At 55.8% G+C, this 21,761-nt stretch overlaps 3 protein-coding genes across 7 annotated transcripts in view; 1 reads left to right on the top strand and 2 right to left on the bottom strand.

The window, feature by feature from the left end:
- The window catches only part of SMAP2 (small ArfGAP2), a 79,840-nt gene extending 73,221 nt beyond the window's left edge, over positions 1-6,619 (bottom strand). The window contains exons 1-2 of one of the 4 annotated variants that reach the window (XM_070260327.1): positions 6,473-6,619; positions 5,127-5,296 (exon numbers count right to left, since the gene is read on the bottom strand). The gene's annotated coding sequence lies outside the window, so the exon portion shown is untranslated. Of the gene's footprint in view, positions 1-5,126; positions 5,471-6,472 lie in introns of all 4 variants that reach the window. The other 3 variants (XM_070260326.1, XM_070260328.1, XM_070260329.1) reach the window with 3 other exon arrangements.
- COL9A2 (collagen type IX alpha 2 chain) lies at positions 6,117-21,395 on the top strand. Of its 2 annotated transcripts, XM_023632587.2 has the most exons (32): positions 6,117-6,283; positions 7,548-7,622; positions 8,849-8,884; positions 8,967-9,029; positions 10,059-10,112; positions 10,236-10,271; positions 10,365-10,388; positions 10,706-10,759; positions 11,092-11,145; positions 11,252-11,299; positions 11,517-11,573; positions 11,713-11,766; positions 12,093-12,146; positions 12,546-12,599; positions 12,698-12,751; positions 12,871-12,924; positions 14,062-14,115; positions 14,542-14,595; positions 14,830-14,883; positions 15,864-15,908; positions 16,318-16,371; positions 16,981-17,034; positions 17,328-17,381; positions 17,467-17,538; positions 17,780-17,815; positions 17,961-18,005; positions 18,092-18,124; positions 18,307-18,453; positions 18,738-18,792; positions 19,101-19,289; positions 20,081-20,158; positions 20,604-21,395. In XM_023632587.2, exons 1-32 carry the CDS (start codon positions 6,212-6,214, stop codon positions 20,801-20,803), a joined length of 2,067 nt encoding a protein of 688 aa, XP_023488355.2. In that variant the 5' UTR covers positions 6,117-6,211; the 3' UTR covers positions 20,804-21,395. The 2 variants fall into 2 exon arrangements, with proteins under 2 accessions (XP_023488355.2, XP_070116382.1); XM_070260281.1 differs by lacking the exons at positions 6,117-6,283; positions 7,548-7,622 and adding an exon at positions 7,878-7,978.
- The window catches only part of ZMPSTE24 (zinc metallopeptidase STE24), a 53,956-nt gene continuing 52,087 nt past the window's right edge, over positions 19,893-21,761 (bottom strand). Inside the window, exon 11 of the mRNA XM_014737160.3 lies at positions 19,893-19,967. Coding sequence (XP_014592646.2) covers positions 19,961-19,967 — 7 coding nt within the window. The 3' untranslated portion in view covers positions 19,893-19,960. The remainder of the gene's footprint in view (positions 19,968-21,761) is intronic.

Here is a 21,761-nt window from a genome sequence, read left to right on the forward strand (position 1 = left end):
AATTAAAACTTACGTCCACACAAAAACATGTACATGAATGTTCGTAACAGTTTTATTCTTAACAGCTGAAAATTGGAAGCAGCTCAGATATTCTTCAGAGGATGAATGGTTAAACAAACTGTGGTACGTCCATACCATGGACTGGAATACTACTGAGCAGTAAAAAGGGAAGAAGCTATTGACACACTCAACAACTTAGACGGATCTCAAGGAAATTATGCTGAGTGGAAACAGCCAATCTCAAAAGGATACATACTAGATGATTCCATTTATATAACAGTCTCAAAATGGACAAAATCACAGAGATGGAAACAGACTGGTGGTTACCAAGGTTTAAGGGGGCAGGAAGAGAAAAGGGTGTCACTATAAATAGGTAGCATGAGGGATCTTTTTGGTGATGGACTAGTTCCGTATCTTGTTTGTGGTGATGGTTACAGGAATCTGTACCTGTGATAAAATTGCTTAGAACTATATGCACTTGCATCACACACACATATGAGTGCGGGTAAAACTGGTGAAATCTGAATAAGGCCTATGGATTGTACCGTTGATTTCCAGGTTTTGTTATCGCCCTATGATTACATAAGATGTTATCATTGAGATTAATTGGATAAAGGGTACACGGGACCTTTCTGTACTATTTTTTTTTAATAAGATTTTATTTTTTTCCTTTTTCTCCCCAAAGCCCCCCGGTACATAGTTGTATATTCTTAGTTGTGGGTCCTTCCAGTTGTGGCATGTGGGACGCTGCCTCAGCGTGGTTTGATGAGCAGTGCCATGTCCGCGCCAGGATTCGAACCAACGAAACACTGGGCCGCCTGCAGCGGAGCGCGCGAACTTAACCACTCGGCCACAGGGCCAGCCCCTCTGTACTATTTTTTAAATTTTCTGTGAATGTATGATTATTTTAAAAGTAAAAAAAAGTTCTAATCTTTTAAAAAACATATCTCACAATTTTGTGGATCAGAAATCCAGGCAAAGCTTAGCTGAGCTATCCTTCTGCTCCATGTGGCGTTTCCTCAGCCCCTCGGTGGTATTTAGCTGGTGATCAGGCCGGTCTGGAAGGTTCAAAAAGGCTTCAGTCAAGGGGCTCGTTGGTTCGAATCCTGGGCGCGGACATGGCTCTGCTCGTCAGACCACGCTGGGGCAGCGTCCCACATGCCACAACTAGAAGAACCCACAACGAAGAATACACAACTATGTACCGGGGGGGCGTTGGGGAGAAAAAGGAAAAAATAAAATCTTAAAAAAAAAAAAAAAAAAAAAAAAAGGCTTCAGTCATGCGCCTGGTGCCTTGGTGGACAGCTGGAAGCCTGGGCTCCTCTCTCTCCATGTGGTGTCCCTAGCAGAGCGGCCAGACTTCTTACATGGTGGCTCAGGGATCCGAGGGTTGTTTGATTTTAATATTTCAGAGATGAGGCACTTCTGGATGAGACCGAAGTCTCAGGTCTTCTCCCCTTGAGAAGATGAGTGAAGTGGAAGTGAGGAGACGGTCACTAGAAATTAGGTGGAAATGAGTTCTCAAGGAACTCAGAATCCAGGCTGTTGAATGGGTCATTTAAGAAGGCGGTGAAGTGTCCCAAATGATGGCAGCACTCCGAGAGGATGGGAAGATAGGACTCAGGTGCCGGAGTCATTAGCGAGCGAGGGAAAGTGGCCCAGGAAAGAGAGGAGGGGAGACAGAACCGGTGGGCACGTGGCTGAGGGAGTAGGGGTTTCTACATGCTCATGTCTGGAAAAATGCTTCAAGAAACAATGTGGACACTGGTCCCACCCCTGACCCCTGACGGACGTGGCGCCTCCATCTGAGACGGGGGCAGGAAAGCGGGCTGTAGGGGAGGATCATGTGGCGGTCCAGGCTTGGAGGCGGAGGATGTGTTCTGAGAAACTGCGAACAGGCAGAAAGTTTGCTGATCAGTGAACCACTGTTCCAGAGCACTGGAAAGGCTGGGAGGGGAGACTGGCTGAGAACTCAGATGCTGGGGGAGGAGCCGGGAAACTCAGAGCAGCGGGGAGGTTAAGTGTTTTTAAAAAACAACGGAGGAAACCAGGATGTGAGCCTGGTGGGTTTGGCCAGAGATAAGAGGATTTAGTCCATCGCTCCAAACTAAGCCCTGAGACCCTGCTTCCTGGCCAGGGAAGGTTCTGAGGGAAGTCTCAGCCCACGGATCCAATGTGTGTTGGGGTTGATTCAGCGATAGGTCATTTGCTCACTCAAAAATCTGTGGACATCTGCAGCTTGGGAGCACAGAGGATGAATTAGACTCAGTTTCTGCTCAAACATAAAATATCTCTACAACTAAAACTTAAAATTGTATTGAAAGAAAGAAAAGAAATCCTGAGTTAATTTGGATGAAAAGGAAATAGAAGGGACAAATTCTCTCCCTCCTATTCTTTCGCTCTAGTCCACAAGGATGCTTCCAGGCTCTGTGCATTCTTCCAGAAGATGAGACTGGCAGGGCTCCCTTCTGATCCAAGACATGGCTTCTTGGGCCCCCATTTTCAGGCTTGTTCTAACAGAGAAAATTACTATGGTAGGCGGAAAGACAAGAGTAGACATTTGGGTTTCTTTCTTCTTTTTTTTTTTTTTATCTTTGAGATGATCTTAAACTTTCTTCTTTAATAGTGTGGTGAATTACATTAACAGATTTTCTAATTTTAGACCATCCTTACTTTCTTGGTATAAAACCAACTTGGTCATGACGTATCTTTTAATAGGTTGCTACATTCAATCTCCTAATATTTTAAATAGGATTTTTCCATCTGTGTTCATAAGACAGATTGGCTTGTAATATTCCTCTCTCTTATTGCCCACCACTGGTTTGGATATCAAAGCTATATTAGCCCCATAAATGAGTTTGAGAGTGTTCTTTATTTTTTCTCTCTATAAAGCTTGTAGAAGTTTCAAATTAGAAAATCCTTGAACTGTTTGATAAAGCTTGCCTTATTGATTTGTAAGAGCTCTTTGTATGTTATCCATATTAATTCCTTGTCTGGTGATGTGTAGTGTGAATATTTCCTTTCTGTCTTTTAATTTTATCTCCATGTTTTTATTATACAGGCATTTGAAAACTGTTATGAAGTCAAATTTAAACATCTCTTCATGGTTTCGTGTATTGCTCAGGAAAGTTTTCCTTATCACAAAACTACAAAAAATTTCCCTTTAGGTTTTCATAGTTTGCTATTTTTATATTTAAGTCCTTAATTCATTTGTCCAGGAATATATTTTTTATATGGTGATGTAGAAATCTAACTTGAATTTTTTCTGAATATATATCCAACTGCCTCAATATTCATTGACTAAGCTACCCTTTCCTCACTGATCTTCAATTTAGCCTTTATCATAAACTAAATATATAGACCTTTATCACAGATTAAATTTATGTAATAAATGTGTGTGTGTGTTTCTTGTCTCTCTCGCTCTCTCTCCTTTTATCTCTTCCTAGGCAGATAATTTTGAATTAAAGCAAGTTTGAATAAATTGCTTTATATTATGTTTTGATCTCTGATAGAGAAGGACCTTTCTCATTTATTTTTTTCAAATTTTCTTGGCTATTTTCATGCCATGTCTCTTCTAGAATCTCTGTAGAATCAGTTTGTCAAGTTTCATAAAGACTGTGCTCTGACTTTGATTGGAATTGCATGGAGTTTACAGATTAATTTGACATCTTTGCCACAGTGGAGTCTTACTATCCAGGAAGGTGGATCTGTGACTCTTCATTTATTCAGGGTCTCCCTGCTCTTTAAAAGGTATATGAAATTGGCTGGAACCTCTAGCCCATTTCTTGTGGGTCTAAAGCCTTCCCTTGTGGGTCAGCTCCAGCTTCCCCTGAATTGGTTCAGTTTATAAGCCCAAGTATAGTAGGCTGAGATCTCTTTTCCAGAGATGTCTGCACCAATGTATGTCCCATCCCCTATGCTCTTCTTGAAATGTGATATTGAAACTTGTCCACCAAAAGGTGGGGTCTCTGTTCCCTCCCGTTGAAGCTGGGCAGACCTTTGTCATTGCCTGGACCAAAAAAAAAGGGGTGACATTGATGCTGTGTGACTTCTGAGGCTAGGTCCTAAAAGGCAATTCTGCTTCAGTCTGGTGTTCTCCCTACCTCTGAGCTGCTACGTAAAAAGTTCAGTTACCTTGAAGTCGCCATGCTGGAGAGACCCCATGGAAAGCACGCAAAGACAGAAAGGAGAGAGCTGCCCAAGAAATTCCAGCTGGTCCAGCCCCCGCTATTGGAGGCTTCCTACTACAGACACCAGACACGCGAGTGAGGAAGCCTTCTAGATGACACTACCCCAGGCACCATCTGCCTGCAACCTCCTAACAGACTTCGAGCGAGAGCCAACCAGCAGAGCCATTCCTGCATTCGCGATCCAAGAAATTGTTTTAAGCCGCTAAGTTTTTAGGTGATTTGCTATGCTGCAACAGACAATTAAGCCACTAATGTGTGCTGTCCAAGCGTGACGCTCATCTCCTGTCTATAATTTCCACACAAAAAAAGAAAATTTATTCACACCAGCCCTTTGTGTCTTTGCCTCACAAAGAGAGGAAGAAATGAACAACATAAGACCAACAACTTGGGACGTCCCATTCCTTAGAAGTCGTGTACACCTATTATAGCACTCCCCCGGGCAATGCCCATCATCCCTCTCACCTCCTCCTCCTCTCATCTTGCTTCCTGCAAACTCCAAATTCCTCCTCACTCAGTCCAGCAGAGCAATTAAGTTCTCTGGAGCCCTTTCTCCTAAACTCAGCTCCAGGAGCCCCTTTCAAAGCCCAGGGCCCTTTGGTAACATGCCCAACACAGGTGGACTTTGTAGGTTCCAGAGCATACTCGTTGACTATTTTAGCTGATCTGCTCATGGCGGTCTTCCCCACATTGGGTGCAGGCCTGGGAAACAGAGGGTCCTCAGTAAATCATAATGAAAGCTAAAATGTATCAAGCACCTACTATGTGCTGGTGCTAGGTAACACACTTCACACACGTCATCTCATTCAATCTTCACAAAAGCCTTCTAAAATAGGGGTTATTATTATTCCCTTTGACGGATAAGAATACTGAGACTTCATATAGTTTTAGGTGCCTGTGGTCATACTTAGTGACAGAGTCAGGTTCCAAAGCACTTACCAATCTTGCTTAAGTGAAGGAAAGAAAAGGTAAGGGGCTCTGGAGAGGCGGTGCTGGACAAACAGGCTTCATAAACTCTGCTGCCTGAGGCGGTGGTTTCCATGAACACGGAGGAGATCTCTCAGAGCGAGTGAGGAGGCCCAGCCCAGAGACACTAGCGCCTAAGGGAGCTGCAGAGGAGAAAAGGCCACAGAAGAAGCAGGCTGCTGGACGCGGAAGCCCGGGCAGGGAAGACCTCGAGGCTAGAACAGCCAAGGGCAGGTCCAGGTGCCAACAGCCTTCTGTCTGAAGAACTGAAGAGGGGCTGGGCCTCACTGGTGACTCTCAGGAGACTGATCTCCCAGCTGGAGCAGAAACAAGGAGGTGAGAAGGAGGTGTGGAAGTTTAGAGGTGGGATGAGGACAACTCTGCTGAAGAATTAGCAGTGACGCTAGAGGAAAGAGGCGGACGCGGGTATTCAAGGGATGGAGCATCCAGGAATGGCTTTGGCAGGCTTTAACATGGAAGAGGCCTGCTTGCTTGTACGTGGAGAAGGACGAGGAGGGTGGGGGCTGGGCAGAGCCTGCTACAAGGTCCGCAGACCCTAAGGCCGGCTCGGCCTGGGCCCTGGAGGAGAGAGGACTGGTCCACGCCGGGACTCGCAAGCAGAAGTGGTTTAGGACGTGGGGCAAGTGATGAGGCGAGGGCTGCGGGTCAGATGGAAGGCGCTGGGTCCTGGAGGTCAGGCTGGAGGGGCCCTCGACGGCCCTTTGCCTCCTCACAGAAAAACGGGACCATGATCTCGGTCCTGCACCCCGGCCGCTCCTCGCATTACCTTGCCGGGGCCTCCGGGAAGCCCGGGACGAGGATGGAGGGTGGGCGCTGGCAGTTGGACGGAGCGGGGCGGAGCTGGGCGGAGGGCGCCGGCCTCCCTCCCCGGGCCTCTCAGGTGACAGACCCCGCGGGCCCCCGCCCCGCCCCCCGCATATTCAGGAGGCCGGGCCCGCCCCGTCCGTCCGAGAGCAGCCAGCGCCGCCCGCCCGGAGCCTCGGCCGTCGGTGCGTGCGTGGACCCGGGCACCGTCCTCCTCGAGCCCGCCGCCCACCATGGCCGCTGCGGCCGCCCCCCGCAGCCTCCTTGTCCTCCTCCAGGTGCTCGGGCTCGCCCTGGCGCAGATCGTAAGTCCCGCGGCCACTCCTGCGCCGGGGGCCGGGATGTGGGGCCTGGGGTCCGGGGTTCAGGATCCAGGAGACTGGGGAAGGGCTCTGCCTGTCCCCCACCCTCTACTGACACTCTCTAGCCCGAGGGGCTGCTTCGGAGAGTCTTGCGGCGCAAGTTCCCTCGGGAGGTGCACCTATGGGACGCACCCCAGCCGGTGAAAGGAGGTGGATGAGCCAGGCAGCCAGAGGGACCCCGTCCGGAGATGCTCGGCCCTGCCTGGGACAGGCAGCGTGGGGCAGGAGCTGGCGCCGGGTCCTGGCAGCCCGGAGAGCCCAGGTGGCGGGGGAGACAATGCTGCCCATTCACGGGGCTCCGGAGCCTCCGCCCCCGCCGCCTCCCAGGGGGCGCCGGCTCCAGCCAGACGCCGCTCTCGCCCGGCGGCTGCCTCTCGGCGGGGCCCGGGGGCCTGCGTCTCACTTCCGAGGGCCGCCGGGGGGCTGGGGGCCTAACGGGACGCGAGGGCGGTGGAGCAGGGCCCGGGCACCGTCTAGTGCCCAGTGCTGTTCGCAGCTGCCAGCAGGGCGCCAGCCGGGGGAGGGTGCGGGCACCTGGAGCGTGCGGGACCCCTGCCTGGTTCGGGGCTGGCACCCATAAGAGGGCCACCCAGGGGTGGATGGAGGAGTGGTGCTGGGAGAGGGGTGTTCTGAGTGGTAGGCGAGAGCATGTTTCCCCTCCCTACGCCCCCCTCCTCGCGCCTCCCCCACTTTGCCTTTGGGTTTTCTCCGCACCAGGGGGAGAGGAAGGGGTACCTACTCACCATCTGTACCCGTTGTTCATCTAAAAATAATATGAGCAACCATTCATTGAGGGCCAACCGTCTGCTAGGCACCACCTTGCCTACCATCTGTTATTGACTGGAGCCGTCTCCATCTCTTCCCCACCATGGCAGCGCAAGGACAACAGGGTACAGTGGAAGGAGTGAGGCAGACCTGGGACGGAATCCTGGCTCCACCACTTACTCTCTGTGATCATGGACCCCTTAATCTTTCTGAGCCTGTTTCCTCAACTGCAAACTGGGGGTCGTAATAGTATCCGCCTCACAGTTCTGAGCATTCCATAGGATCATATATGCAATAGTACACGATATCTGCTACATAGTATGTACTCGACAAACGGGAGTTCCCGGCTCCCTGCGGGGCTCCCTTTCCCAGTGGAGCTGCACCCCTGCGATGCCCAGCTCCCTGCACTGTCTGAGGGCTGCACCCCTGTGTGTGTTTTCAGAGAGGTCCGCCAGGAGAGCAGGGGCCCCCGGGTCCCCCGGGGCCGCCAGGAGTGCCTGGATCCGACGGCATCGACGTGAGTCTAACCTGAGACCGGAGAGGGAGGGAGGCTGCGGACAAAGGGGAACTTTGTGATCCTTGGGAATGGGGGCAGGGGCGAGGTTGGTGCCTAGAGATGCAGTGTTCCTTGTTGCCAGTAGGCGGCGCCGGCTTGCGCTACAAGGAGCCTGTTTGTTCTGCAAAAACCTCAAACCAGCCCAGAGAGATGCAGATCCCGTTATAGCTGCCCGCGGACAAGGAGCTGCTGTTCCATCTGCCGGCCACAGCTCATAGCGATTCCTTATCCCCCTCCCCTCCTCTCCCTTCTTTTTCGGGTGGGAGACGCCTGAACCTCTCGCCCTGCCCCCTGGCACGTCTAGATGCTTCTTCAAGGTAGCTTGGGAGCCTTGGCCAGACCGCTGACCAGCTGGAGCCAGACTCTTGTCTCTTCCCTTTGCATTTTTCTCCCCGATTTAGAACCACCTGGGCTTGTTCCCTGCTCTCCTAGCACGGTGAGGGTTAAATACCTCATTCCATAGGCTCCCCCAGGAGGTCAGCTCCATGTTTACCCATCTGGACAGACTTCTATTCAACTTGGTGCCCCCACCCTCCAACACAGGGCCCTGGGACCCCGCCAGCGTGCTGGCTGCTGCAGGCTCTGAAATGCCTGGAGGCCTCTCTGGGGCTGAATGTGACTCTGCAGGCCCTGCCTGTCCTCCACCAAGGGTCCTTTGTCACCGAAGGAAGAGGTCGTGCTCGCCTTGGGAACAGTTGGAATCTGTCCCCTTCAAAGGCCCCTGTGGTCTTTTGCCCCCCACTCCAGTCTTTTGTTTTCCTCACCCCAATTCGGAAGAGGGCTGCTGCCCACTTCACTCACCTCCCCTTCAGGTTTTTCTAAAAGCCCCAGCTTTCTTCCCACACTTGCCCCAGTCCAAGAGGCGGCGGCTCTCCCGGGTACCCTGGAGCCCACAGCCCCATTTACAGGTCTCATCACAGGCACCTTCCCAGCATCGGCATGTCTAAAACCCACCTGCATGTTGATATCACCCTCTCCATCCTGGCTGGCATTGGTTTCAATTCACCTACAGTTTTTTTGAGGGAAAAGGAGCTATTTTACCAAAAAGTACAAGGCTGAGGGGACCCAGGGCAGAAGAGAAGAGAGTGAGGAGAGGAGCATGTGGGACCAGCCAGCCAGGGCCTGCGTGAGCCCACTGGGGGTAGCATGAGCCATAATGTGCTGTCTCACTGACTTGTATCTTGCAGGGTGACAAGGGGCCCCCTGGGAAAGCTGGCCCTCCGGTGAGTGCCTTTTCCTCTTTGACCTTTGACCCTTCCAGTTCTCCCCTCCTCTGGCTAATATCTGCCCATCTCTGTTTTCAAGGGACCTAAGGGAGAGCCTGGCCAAGCGGGGCCCGATGGACCAGACGGCAAGCCGGGGACTGATGTGAGTACCTGAGTGGCGGGTGGAGCAGGTTAGGGCCCCACCCACTGACTCCCAGAGCCCAGTTCTGGCATCTTCTCTGCTCTTCTGCTCAGAGTGGGGCGGCAGGATAGAGACTCTACAGCCGTGAGCCCCCCTCACCTTCATATGACTTGTGGCCTCCTGGAAGCCCACCCCCACCCCAGGAGCCGCGGATCATGGGCAGATGGGGGTGCAGAGAGGGGTTCTGTTTGTCTGTGGCAACCAGGATTCAGTCTCCAAGCATCAGACTGAATACTCTAGGCGGACCCGTCATGCTCCCCTCCTCCCTTCCCCACCCCACCCCCTCGTGGCCTCAGGCGCAGCTCAGGAGGGGAGCATTGTTTGGCTGATACCGCAGAGTATCAGGGGCCCTAAGGTCACAGGCTGCTGGACACAGCCAGGGGCACTGGGACAGTCATCTGGTTGGGGATACACTTGGGTCGGTCACTGAAAGACGGGAAGAACAAGAGGCCCCCATGAGTTGCCTTTGCCCTGCTGGCTCACGCGGTGCCCACCAGGGCTGTGGCCAGCCACCAGGGCCCCTCTAACTCATCCACACCCTGCAAAGATCACAAAGCCCATGGCCTTCCACAGGGGTTCTCACATCCTCCCACAGAGAGAAGCATGATTATTAACCCATTTTGCAGATGAGAAAAGTAAGGCTCAGAAAAAGTTGCCAGGGGCAGACGTCAAGAAAGTGACCAATCCAAACCTGTGTCTAGGTCTTCTAGACTCCTGAACTGAGAGGCCGGAGGCCTGGGCTGACAAATCTTTGGGCCTTTGTTTCTCATGTTTCAAAAGAGGATAACTGTTCTGCCTGCCTGCCTCCCGGGGTTACTGTGGGAATGGGGGGCGGGGAGGGATGGAGTGAAGTGTCAAGGCCCCCAGGCCTTCATGGAGTGTGGTGAAAGGCAGCCTGGACCCTCCCAGGAGAGACCTCTGGACCTGCCCTACCCCATGGGTCAGGGAGCAGGCTTGCCCCTCACTGATAGTCCTCTCTTTCTTCCCCAGGGTCTAACTGGAGCCAAGGGGGAGCCTGGCCCCATGGGGATCCCTGGAGTCAAGGTAAGTGGCCTGCTGGGGACTGGCCAGCAATCTAGGGCCAGAGTTTGGGAGGGGCTGCAGGAGAGAGGATCCTGTGGGATCCAGGAGACCCCAGCCTCTGAGCCTCTCCCATTGGTCTTGCAGGGCCAGCCCGGGCTCCCAGGTCCCCCCGGTCTGCCGGTAAGTGGACTCCATAAGGGCTTCGAGGGACATTTGGTGGCTAAGGGGGACTTGCAGAAGGAGTCATTAACCTAATCTTTCCTTCTGTTCCAGGGCCCTGGCTTTGCTGGACCCCCTGTAAGTCCTCAGGGATGGGGCAGGGCCCCTGGGACACCCAGGGAAGGAGGATGCAGAAGGGCTTCCAGGGGACTGGTCATCATGGGGAGGGGCCAGCATGTTGTGTTGGTGTCGGGAACGGGTAGACTTGCCGGAGGACTCTGGGCCTATCCACTGGCTCTGGGATTCTCTGGTTCTTAAAGCACTAATCTGTCAGTCTCTCTGGGGTTGGTGGCAAAGTAATAGTTGGGAAGGGGGCTCTGGGTGCCTGTTCCTACCTTTGTGTCTGGGGTGGTCTAACCTTCCAAGACATCCTGGCCTGACGTCTCTGTTCCTAGGGACCTCCTGGACCAGTTGGCCTCCCCGGTGAGATTGGAATCACAGGCCCCAAGGTGAGCCCCAGCCACCCCTCTGCTCAGTCTGTCTCCTGCCCTCTGCCCCGGAGCCGGCAAGTTGGGAGTCTCTCCAGGAGTTCCTGGGCCTGCTTCTGGCCACTAGGGAGCTCCCCCAGGTCTGGGGCAGAAGCCCCTCCTGCTGAGCCCACTCTCTGGTGGGTCTTTCAGGGAGGCCCAGGGCGGGGCCATTGGTCTCCCCAAGAGCTCAGGTCTCAGGAGGTGACCTGGAGGGCAGGGTGGACAGGGCCATTGCAGGAACTGCAGGAGGGGGAAGAGGTGACCTGGTCGGGGCTACACAGGGGTATAATTTGGGCCTCTCTTGCTTCCAGGGGGATCCTGGACCAGACGGACCATCAGGGCCCCCAGGGCCTCCTGGGAAACCGGTAAGTGTCCTCAGACCTCCCACACGTGGAAGGACAAGGTGCCTTGGCGCCAGCCTGGGGTGGGGAAGGTTTGGGTCAGGCTCCATCTCCACACGTCTCCTCTCAGGGCCGCCCCGGAACCATCGCGGGCCTGGAAGGCAGCGCCGATTTCCTGGTGAGAGGCCGGGCCTGGGGCGGGGCTAACGCGGGGAGGGGGCGGGTCCGCTGGAGAGGGGCGGGCAAGGAGGTAGTTTCCATCTAGGCGGTGGAGTCCGGGGAGGATGGGGAGAGGATGGGCAGAGAGGTTCCCCCGGCTTGGGTGGGAGGAGGGTTCAGGAGTTGGTTGGATGGGGAACCAGTGACAACAGAGGCCTGTGGGATTCTCTTTCCAGTGTCCAACCAACTGTCCAGCGGGAGCTAAAGGCCCCCCAGGGCTGCAGGGAGTGAAGGTGAGCTCCGGACCCGAGTCTTGGGGGGCGGGGAAGGTGGATAGGAGGGGACCTCACATTGAGGGCTTCGAGGGACCCTTGGTGGGTAAGGGGGACTTGCAGAAGGAGCCACGAACCTAATCTCTTTTCTTCGCTTCAGGGGCATCCTGGCAAACGCGGGGCTCTGGGCGATTCGGGCCGCCAGGGGAAGCCGGTGAGTTGCAGGCCATGGGAGGGGGTGTGTGGAGAGGGCCCTACAGAGGCCTCCCTTCTCCCTTCCTCTTCTTCTTCCGTGGGTCTACGGGGACAGAGCCCTGAGCTAGGAGGCAGGAGGCCCATGTGCTAGGTTGACGTGTCCCTGGGCAAGACCATAGTCCCTGCTGGGCCTCCATTTCCCCCATCCATCGGCCACATGAGACTGTGTGGGTTCTAGGGGTCCTTCCTGTCTGCTTTTGCCGGGAAGGGGATGGTATCTTTGGTTGCCTGTGTATTTGTCTCTCCATCTGCCTGCCTGTCTGATTGTTCATTCCTGCCCCTTAGGGTCCCAAGGGAGATGTGGGTGCCTCTGGAGAGCAAGGCATCCCTGGACCGCCGGTAAGGAACCCTCCCCACGGGGCCCTGCTCTCCTCATCCTAGGAGACCGTAGTAGAGTCATTTCCCTGCTCTGGCCTCTAACTTGTAAAAAAGACGCCTGTGCCCGGGTGGTGTGTCTCTGGGTGGGGAGAGGGAGGCTGAGGCTGACTTAGAAATTGGGGGACAGGAACCAAGGCTGTCAGCTAGAAGACTCGGCTGAGGCCCAGGTTCTGCCACTGTCTCTTTGAGTGACTCTGGCAAGTCCCTCCCCATCTCTGAGCCTCAGCGTCTCATCTGTGAGATAAGAGACTGTGCTGCCTGCCCCAGAGGGGCATCGTGAAGATGGGGAGTGGGGGTCGGAGAGGGAATCATGCAGTGGGCCTTGTAATTGCCATTGCTGTAATTCTTCTGTCTCCATAGGGTCCCCAGGGCATCAGGGGCTACCCGGGCATGGAGGGACCCAAAGGAGAGACAGTAAGTGATTTGGGAGTGTCCTGCCAAAGCTGTCATGACCAGCCCTCTGGCCTCTGGGGTCCAGCCGGGACTGACCCACAACCTCTGCCTCTTCCCAGGGTCCTCGTGGGTACAAAGGAATGCTGGGCTCCATTGGTGCCGCCGGGTCCCCGGTAAGTCTGCTCCTGCTCACCTTCCCACTCACACCTCCTCCAGGCTGGAGCTCCTGGGGCTGTGAAGGGGGTGTGGCTTCCCCCATGTAACCCGGATTGCTGTTTGTCCTTCTTGCCAGGGTGAGGAAGGGCCGCGGGGGCCACCAGGCCGCGCCGGGGAGAAGGGTGACGTGGTGAGTCCTCAGGCACCCCTCGTCCTGTGCGGGCCCCTGGGGCGTACTGGGCAGGACTCAGCTCCACCCAAGCCTGGTGCGTGCATGCGTGCGTGCACGTGTGTGTACGTGTGTATGTGAGCGTGTATGACGCGTCTGTGCGTCTGTGCGTGGGGGTGACTGGTACAGGGGCGGAGCATCTGTGCCCAGACCCGGGTCAGCACCCGCAGCCCCGACTCCTCGAAGCCCAGCCTGTTGCTGATCAAATTCAGAGACTCCAGTCCCACGGTCACTGGGGCCTGACAATGAAATTCCAGCAAATCAGCCATGGGGCTAATGGGATTTGGTCCAGATCCCAGTTCTCATAACTCTTTTTTTTGTAATTAATAGACTATTTCTTTTCAGCAGTTTTGAGTTTACAGAAAAATTGAGCAGAAAGTAAGCTATTTTTAAGTTTTTTATTATGCAAGTTTTTAAACATACACAGAAGTAGAGAGAATGAAACAATAAGCCCCTGTATACCCATCTCCCCAAATTAACATGTAGCCATCACCACCTCACCCATGCTCTTTTCCCCATCCTTCCTTCACTTTGTTCTTGCTTTGCACTGATATTTTCAAGCAAATCCTTAACATCATGTCATTTCACCCCTAAATACTCTGTGTATCTCTTAAAAATAAGGGCTTTTTCTCACCTAATCACAGTACCATTATCACACCAACGAGATTATGCGTTATTCCTTAACATCATCAAATAAGCAGTCTGTGTTAAATTTTTCCCATTTCAAAAATGTCTTTTCACGCTTCTTGTTTAAATCAAGACCCAAACCAAGTCTACACCGTGCATTTGATTGCTGTGTTTCTTCACACACGTCTTGCTCAGGGCCTTGCTGGGGCCACAGTGGGTGCCGGCGTGCCTTCCGGCCCTACCGCTGCTCCTGCCCAACCTGGTCCTGCTTGGCGCTGACCTCTCCTCCCTCCCGCTGGGTCCAGGGCAACAACTGCACTCCCGGGCCCCTCTCCTCCAGCCCCTGCACGGGGTGGTCTGTGCCAGAGGGACTCTGGGACCCAGAGGTCCCTGTTCCCGGCTGCTCCCCTCTCCAAACAGCCAGACAGGGTTCCGCATCCTGGAGGTGAACTCATCTCTGTCTACTTGCAGGGCAGCCAAGGTGTTCGAGGACCTCAGGGAATAACAGGCCCGAAGGGAGCAACCGTAAGTGGCCCAGGCCCCCGGGGACAGAGGGCAAGGTCCAGTCATCACTCCAAGCACCCAGAGGACGGAGAGCCTGCGATTCTAGACTGAACTCTGTTGCAGGAGGGCTGGCTCTGTCCCCTCAGGAAATGCCCTTTCTGCGCCTTAGTTTTTTCGCCTGTAAACAGGGTGATGATGTAGAAGTCATGGGAAGCCTCCAGCAATCTGGGACACTCACCACCCACACAAGGAAAGGACTGGGGTCCATCCCCCGAAATCCCCTTCCCACTTCCACTCCCCTCCCCTAGTTGGCTAGTGGTGTTCCCTGAGATGACCAGACCCACTTCCTGCCTGCACACTGCAGCTGTCACAGAGGGACATGGGTGGGTGGCCTGACCCCAGGCATCTCCCCATTGTGAGTCTCCTTATTCCTTTCCTCCTGAGCAGGGTCCCCCAGGCATTGACGGCAAGGACGGGGCCCCAGGCACACCTGGTGTGAAGGTAGGAGTGGGGACTGCTGGTGGGATCGGGGCTGGGGTCAGAGCCCTTACCAGCTCAGGCCCTGAGTCCTGTCACACTGATCCTAGAGGCCTAGGAGCCTGGGATCCTCAGGTGTGTCATTGGTACATTCCTTCTTGCCTCTGGGCCTGAGTTTCCCTGCCGTCACTCCAGGGGAAGCCATGGACCCTCTGGGTGGAGGTCTCATTTGTGACTCTCGTTCTCTGTCTCTCCCAGGGCAGTGCGGGACAGGCAGGACGGCCGGGAAACCCAGGCCACCAGGGCCTCGCGGTGAGTATGGGCTGGAGCCATAGGGGCTGCCCCATGGTAAGTTGCTTCTCTGCAGAGGCCAGGCTCTGTTGCTCACCTCCCTATGGTGGCATGAGTGGCTGATGAGGTTGAAATCCACACACCCAGAGCTCCTGCTCTAGTCCTTGTCCCCCTGCAGCCCAGGCCTCATCACCACCTCTGTGGCCTCTGGCCTGGCTCAGGCCTCATCATTTGGACAGTCGCTCCAGCCTTCTCTTTGGCCTTTCCAGTCCTCCGTGGTGGCTAAGAAGAATCTGACCATTTCCCTCCTAAAGTACCTTCCATGGCCCCCGTTGCCTCCAGGACAAACTCATTCCGTCCAGTCATTCATAAAGTTACTGAGTACACGAGGTACACTGAGTGGGAGGGAGACAGTTATGAACAGGGCAGCCACAATGCTTGTCCTCACAGCTCATCTGAGCATTCAAGGACCACCATAATCTGTCCCCAGCTACGCCTCCTGCCTCATCAGCTGCTGCCCCTCCACATCCTCTCCCTTCTCAACACTGTCTAGGCTTTTCACCTCCACGCCTCAGGCCTTTGCTGGTCCCTCTGCTTGGAATGCCCTTCCCGGTCTCTCTGGGCCTTCTCACCATTCAGGCCCAGCTCCATCCCACACTTTATGGGAGCCCTGTCCATGGGAGCCTGCCCCCCATGCCGAGGGTACGGAGGCCAAGGCCTGCTACCGTGCCCATGTGCAGACTGTGTTCCTGTATGCACTCACATGTGCCTGTGAGCACATAAGTGTGCTCCTCTTGTCCCCGGGAAGCAGGCCCTAGTAGGCAGGCCCCTCTGTACCCTCTCCTCTCCCACGAGTCAAGTTGGTGATTCCATGGCTGGGCCTTCTGCTGTTCAGCTCCCACAGGCAGGGGAGGATCTGGACTGGGGATGTGAGGCAAAGCAGCAGGTACATGGGACTCCCCGAGGCTAGGGCAGAAACTGATGTCAGCTTCTTTCTCCAGGGGGTGCCAGGCCAGCCTGGGACAAAAGGAGGCCCTGGAGACAAGGTGAGGTGACCCCAAGCTGGGGGCAGAATTGGCTTTATCTGGGGAAGGGGAGCCTGGGGGCAGGGACTAGGGGCATGCCGTAGACTGCAAGGCCCTGGCCTCACCCCAGACTCAGCAACTCGGCCTGGACACAAGTCCCTTGGGCCTAATCACCTCCCTCCTGTCAGTCCCTGCCCCGCACCCCCCCTCCCCCCCAATCCTGGCTCAGTGGAGACAGGATGGCCTGGCTCCAAATCCAGAGGAGGAACAAACACAGGAAAATCAGTGGAGTCCAGAGGACCTGACCAAGAGCACCCTTTCCCCTCCCCAACTCATAGGTTCTAGAGTCTGTCTAGGGTTTATCGGGCTCCTCCAAGGCCAAAGGCCTCACTGGGCTACCCAGACTGACCTTAGAACTGTTTTCCTGCAGGGTGAGCCAGGCCAGCAGGGCCTCCCTGGATTCTCTGGTCCCCCGGGGAAGGAGGTAAGTGTCTCCTCCTGACACAAGGGCCCCTGCTTTGGCCTCCCCAGGCCTGACAGCCCTGCATTCAGTGTATGGGGCCTGGGTGAGACTGTGGGGTAGGCCCCTCGCCTGAGGATGCCCAGGTGCCAGTCAGTACTCTGCCACACCCAGTGACCCAGGGAAGCTCCCTTCTCCCCTCTGGACCCGTTTCCCTATGTACAATGCAGTGAGGGGAGGACTGGTTCTGTCCTGGGGTGTGACCTCCCCAGATGGCCAAGCCGACTGGGGCTGAGAATCCAGCAGGGAGTCATTCATTCATTCATTCCATAAACATTCACCGAATATCTGCTAGCAACTGTGCTAGACACTGAGAAGATGGTCTCCTCCTCACATGGAGCTTACAGTTTAGCGGAAAAGAAAGGCATTAAATAAATTATCACATGACGACTAATTACAATTATGTTGGGTCCTAGGCAGGGAAAGTGTGAACCAGAGAAAAGAACAGGGGTGAGGGAAGCCTTCCTCGGTGAAGGAGATTAGCTGAGCCCCAGGGGTGGGGAGCAGTTAGCCAGGTGTGGAAAGGAGGGATGCCCCAGGCCTACTGCTTATCTCAATCACTCTGTCCCCCAGGGAGAGCCAGGGCCTCGAGGAGAAATCGGTCCCCGGGGCATCGTGGGCCAGAAGGTAAGTGCCTGGCACAGTGGCCCCTCCCTGGGGGCCTTTGCAGCAGCTGGCACTGCTAGACCCAGGATCTGGGTCCTCTCAATGGCTCCAGCATCTGCCCCGCCCTGCCCAGCCTGTGTGAGGCCTCCCCAGCCAGGGCCTCAGTTTGCTGCTCTGTGAAGTGGAGCAAAGGACCTCCACGCTGGTGACAGCAGGAACAGAGGGCACCCGATCACACAGGGTCAGGGATCTGGCAGGGGGAGGCTGCCCCTGCTGATAGCCGGGTTTGACCGTCTTTTTCCATTCCATTTCAGGGCGACCAGGGTGAGAGGGGGCCAGTGGGGCAGCCAGGCCCTCAAGGACGTCAGGTAATGCAGGGCCGGTGAGATGGGCGGTGGGGCGCATGTCTGGGCACCTCACTTGATTTACTCCTCTCCTTTCTTTTCTCCTCAGGGCCCTAAGGGGGAACAGGGGCCCCCAGGAATTCCAGGGCCCCAGGGCTTGCCAGGCATCAAGGGAGACAAGGTACCAGAAGGGGCTGGAAAATACCTGGGAAAGAAGCGCTGAGACCCTGGGGGAGGGGTCGGTGGGCCTGTGGGATGCTTGATCCCTTGCTCCAAATCCTCGCGGAAAAATTACTACCCTCGGGGGCGAGGCTGAGCTGCAGATCGGGGTGTGGCCAAGAGCCGGGGCTGGGAGGCGCTGTGGACCCAGCCCTCCCTGGAGAGGGGAACTTACCAAGGCCCCGATCTCCCGCTTTCTGCAGGGCTCCCCGGGGAAGACCGGGCCCCGCGGCGGAGCGGTGAGTACAGCGCCGCCCCCGCCCTGTCTTCGGGGCGCCCTGGCTGTCGCGGTGGGGGTGGGGAATGGGGATGGGGGTGGGGAGGGTGTCACACCTCTGCGCCGCAGCTCCGCCGCTGCTCTGACCCGTTGTTCTCCATTTGCAGGGCGACCCGGGGGTGGCCGGGCTCCCCGGAGAGAAGGGCGAGAAGGTGAGCGGGCTGCGCGGGGCGGCTGGGGCGCGGCGGGCGGGCGCCGGGGCCCCACCTCCTCGTGACCGCGCTTCCTTGCGCTGCAGGGCGAGTCTGGCGAGCCGGGGCCCAAGGGACAGGTGAGCACTGCCCCTGCGACACCGCCCTCCTCCTCCTCTCCCGCTGCCCCCGCCCCTCTTCCCTCAGTGCTCCCCGGGGACCGCTGCTCTCCAGGCCCACCCCCCACCTTCTTAGGACGCGCCCCCGCCTCTGATGCGTGCGTCCTCTCAACCCCGCTCTGCACCCACCTCGCCCCTGGCAGCAAGGAGTCCGCGGAGAACCCGGCTACCCGGGACCCAGCGGGGATGCGGGCGCCCCAGGGGTGCAGGGCTACCCCGGGCCCCCCGGCCCTCGAGGACTGGCTGGCGATCGCGGCGTGCCCGGACAGCCCGGGAGACAGGGCGTGGCGGTGAGTTGGCCCTCAGGGGAGGGGGAATCCCCTAGGTAGGAAATCTCTCTGGGGTGCGGCTCATCCCCCCAAGGCGGGGAGTTCCCAGAGGCCCTCTGGCTTCCCTGAGGCCGGGCCCAAGCTCCAGCTCGGAGAGGATGGGTGTGGGTGCTGCAGGAGGGATTGCAGTCAGCTGGTGAAAATACTTCCGGTGGGAAAATGGGCGCAGGAGGGGGTCACAGGGGCGGGAGCAGTCAGCCCTGGTAGCAGGGCACTTCTTCCTGAAAGGCCGCCTCCGCTTTCAGGGCCGAGATGCCAGTGACCAGCACATTGTGGACGTCGTGCTGAAGATGCTGCAAGGTGAGGGGAGGGGGCAGCAAACCCCCCTCATAGTCCATGTCAGGATATGGCCACCCTTCAGGAGCCTCTGCAAGTGGCCTTGCCTGAGAGCCTGGAGTCCCGGGTGCTCCTTCCAGCTCTGCCTCCAAGGAGTTGGGGACCTGTGATACATCCCTGCCCTCTCCAGACCTTTGACTTCCCAACATGGGAGCTTTCTGTCTGCACACCAAGGGGCCAGGGGCCATCAGGATGCTCTGCCTTCCCCAGTTTTCCTGAGCTGACACCCATCTCACGTACTTCTCTCTCTCTCCCTCCCTTCCTCCCTCCAGAGCAACTGGCAGAGGTGGCTGTGAGTGCCAAGCGGGAGGCCCTAGGTGCAACAGGCATGGTGGGTCCCCCAGGACCCCCTGGGCCTCCTGGGTACCCAGGCAAGCAGGGACCCCATGGGCACCCTGGCCCTCGGGGCATTCCTGGCATCGTGGGAGCCGTGGGTCAGATCGGCAACACGGGGCCCAAGGGTGAGTGCTGTTCTGCGGTGGGGTGGGGGCAGAGGCTGGGGCTTTGGCCAAGGCCAGCCCCGTGGGTCTCAGCTACATGGGCTGATTGCTCAGCCTCCTGTTTTCTTTCATCATTCACCTTCTCAGGATGAGGTACAGACACTTTCCCCCATTCGCTCAGCCATTTTTCAGAACTACTCCTGGGCTTGCTCTCTCAGTAGTAAACTGATGAAAATGAATGTACTATTTTATAACTTGGGTTTTTTTGGGGGGTTTTGTTTTTGTTTTAAATTTACTTAGTGGTACCCCATAAACATCCTCCTGTGTATCTAGAAGTGGGGAGGCAGATTAGCAAAGTAATAAAGCAGGTGGGAACAAGAGTACAAGACGAGTGTCAATCCAGACTTTGCCACTTTGCCCCTGTGGACCTTGGACAAGTTACCTGATAATCTCCCTGGGCCTTAGATTTATCATCTGTAAAAGCGGGATATTAATAGCAATAACCTCATAGCATTGTCATTGTGAGGATGACAGTTAGAGGTAATTCACATAGAGTTGGCACACAGTGAATGCCAGCTATTGTTATTATTAGACACTTTCCTGTAGTGAACTTCACCAGCTGTATAGTCTGCCATCTTGTCTGGACCTTCCTTTATTTAACCAGTTCTGCAGTCTTTTCCAACGTTCCCCTATTATAAACTAGCACAAAACAGGAATAAATGCTGTGTGTGAAATAGAAATTAAATAGCGACCAAAGTAGAAAACACATTTTCCGATTCTGCAAAACTAAAGGCTCCCTTCTTTCTCTGCAGGAAAACGTGGAGAGAAGGGCGACCAGGGAGACACAGGACGTGGCCATCCCGGGATGCCTGGGCCCCCAGGGATCCCAGGTAAGACCTTGGCCCTGCCCAGCTGCAGCTCTGTCCCTCAGCTCTGGGATTAATGACCCCCAGACAACGGGGTCTCTTCCATGGAGGCCTCATGCTCAGTGACCTGTCCCACACGTCCAGCTTTTGCACCCCTTTGGAGCACCCAGGAGCCTCTGGGTGGAGTCTGGCCAGGAAGTGGACAGCTGGGATTCTGAGGACTTCCCGGGTAGCACCAAAATCTGCTTCATGGAGGGAAAGGAAGGGACGTTTGCTCCCAAGGCTCACTGATTGGAAGTTGGGAGTAATGGATAATTGCCCGTGACTCTCCCAGAGCCTCCGTGTCTGGGGCAGCGTCCCTTCTTCCTATGGTGTCCTTGGCCTCATTTTCCCCACCTGAAAAATGGAACTTAAGAATTCCAGGGTCGAGACAGGAAGCCCTGATGTCTTGACCTTCTGCCTTTCACAGGACTTCCTGGCCGGCCTGGCCAGGCAATCAACGGCAAGGATGGAGATCGAGGGTCCCCAGGTGCCCCTGGAGAGGCAGGCCGACCTGGCCTACCAGGCCCTGTGGGGCTCCCAGGCTTCTGTGAGCCTGCGGCCTGCCTCGGAGCCTCAGCCTACGCCTCTGCACGCCTCACGGAGCCTGGATCCATCAAGGGGCCATGAGCATCAGGCCAGGACAGAGCTCAGCGGGCATCCTGGGGGGAAAGGACTAGGTCCCCTCTGGGTCGACAAGCACCGCATCCCTCAGCCCAGGAATCCAGCTTTCCCAGGACTTTCTGTCTGGGACCTAGGAGTCCTGAGGACAAGGAAAATCTGAAACATGGGGGAAGGGAAGGGAGGACATCAAAGTGAAAAAGTGAGGCCAACAGACAGGGCAAGTGTCACTGGAGCGTCCAAGCTCCAAAGAGGATGTGGTGGCTTTCCTTCCTGGAGTATCACTCAGATGTTACCAAATGCCTCTTTAATCTGCGCCATCCTCTACTGGCCATCTTGTCCTTGGGGCAAGTGGACTGAGGTCTCTGCCGGTTCCTGACCCCATTTTCACCCCCTGGACTTGCTGGGTGACTGCTGATGGGTGACTACCCTGAGGTGGCTATCCTTAAGCCAGCCCCACTGCTTCCTCCCTGCCTCCCTCCCATCTGAGTATTTAAACACCCATCTCCCTTCTCTTTCTGGCATTACTGTCTCCCACCACCCTCCTCGATCCACCCAGGCCTTTCTGTAAATAAAAATCCCCAACTTGGGTAGAAACCAGGATGTGAGTTGTTGGGCTTAATTTCTCATGGATTGGGAGTGGGAGGTTGTTGCTGGGCCTCCATTGCCTGGCAGGATGGTCAGGAGCTCCAGAAGGGGACGGCAGTGGGAGTGGGTGGGGTACCTTCCTCTGGGCACATCCTGAATTGTGAGTATAAGGATGGCATGACGTTTGAGGAACCTCTGTGAGAAGAACCCGGGGGGTCCTGTCAGGACGATGACCTGCTGTCTAACTCTGGGCAAACCCCCTCCTGGTCTTTGTATGGCCATGGCAGGGACTCAGCCACACACGTTATCTAGCCCAGTAGAGCACACCCAGTGTCTTGCCAGGGCCTGGCCCATAGGAGGCCCTCTGTGAGTTTCGGCA

This window comes from Equus caballus, chromosome 2, assembly GCF_041296265.1.
Source record: "Equus caballus isolate H_3958 breed thoroughbred chromosome 2, TB-T2T, whole genome shotgun sequence".
NCBI lineage: Eukaryota > Metazoa > Chordata > Mammalia > Perissodactyla > Equidae > Equus > Equus caballus.

Excerpts from the sequence above, each read along its gene's own strand:
- COL9A2 (XM_023632587.2), top strand. The coding sequence starts at position 6,212 with ATGGCCGCTGCGGCCGCCCCCCGCAGCCTCCTTGTCCTCCTCCAGGTG. Across the intron at positions 18,125-18,306 it reads AGCCGGGGCCCAAGGGACAG|CAAGGAGTCCGCGGAGAACC; the intron begins GTGAGCACTGCC and ends CGCCCCTGGCAG. Across the intron at positions 18,793-19,100 it reads CGTGCTGAAGATGCTGCAAG|AGCAACTGGCAGAGGTGGCT; the intron begins GTGAGGGGAGGG and ends TCCTCCCTCCAG.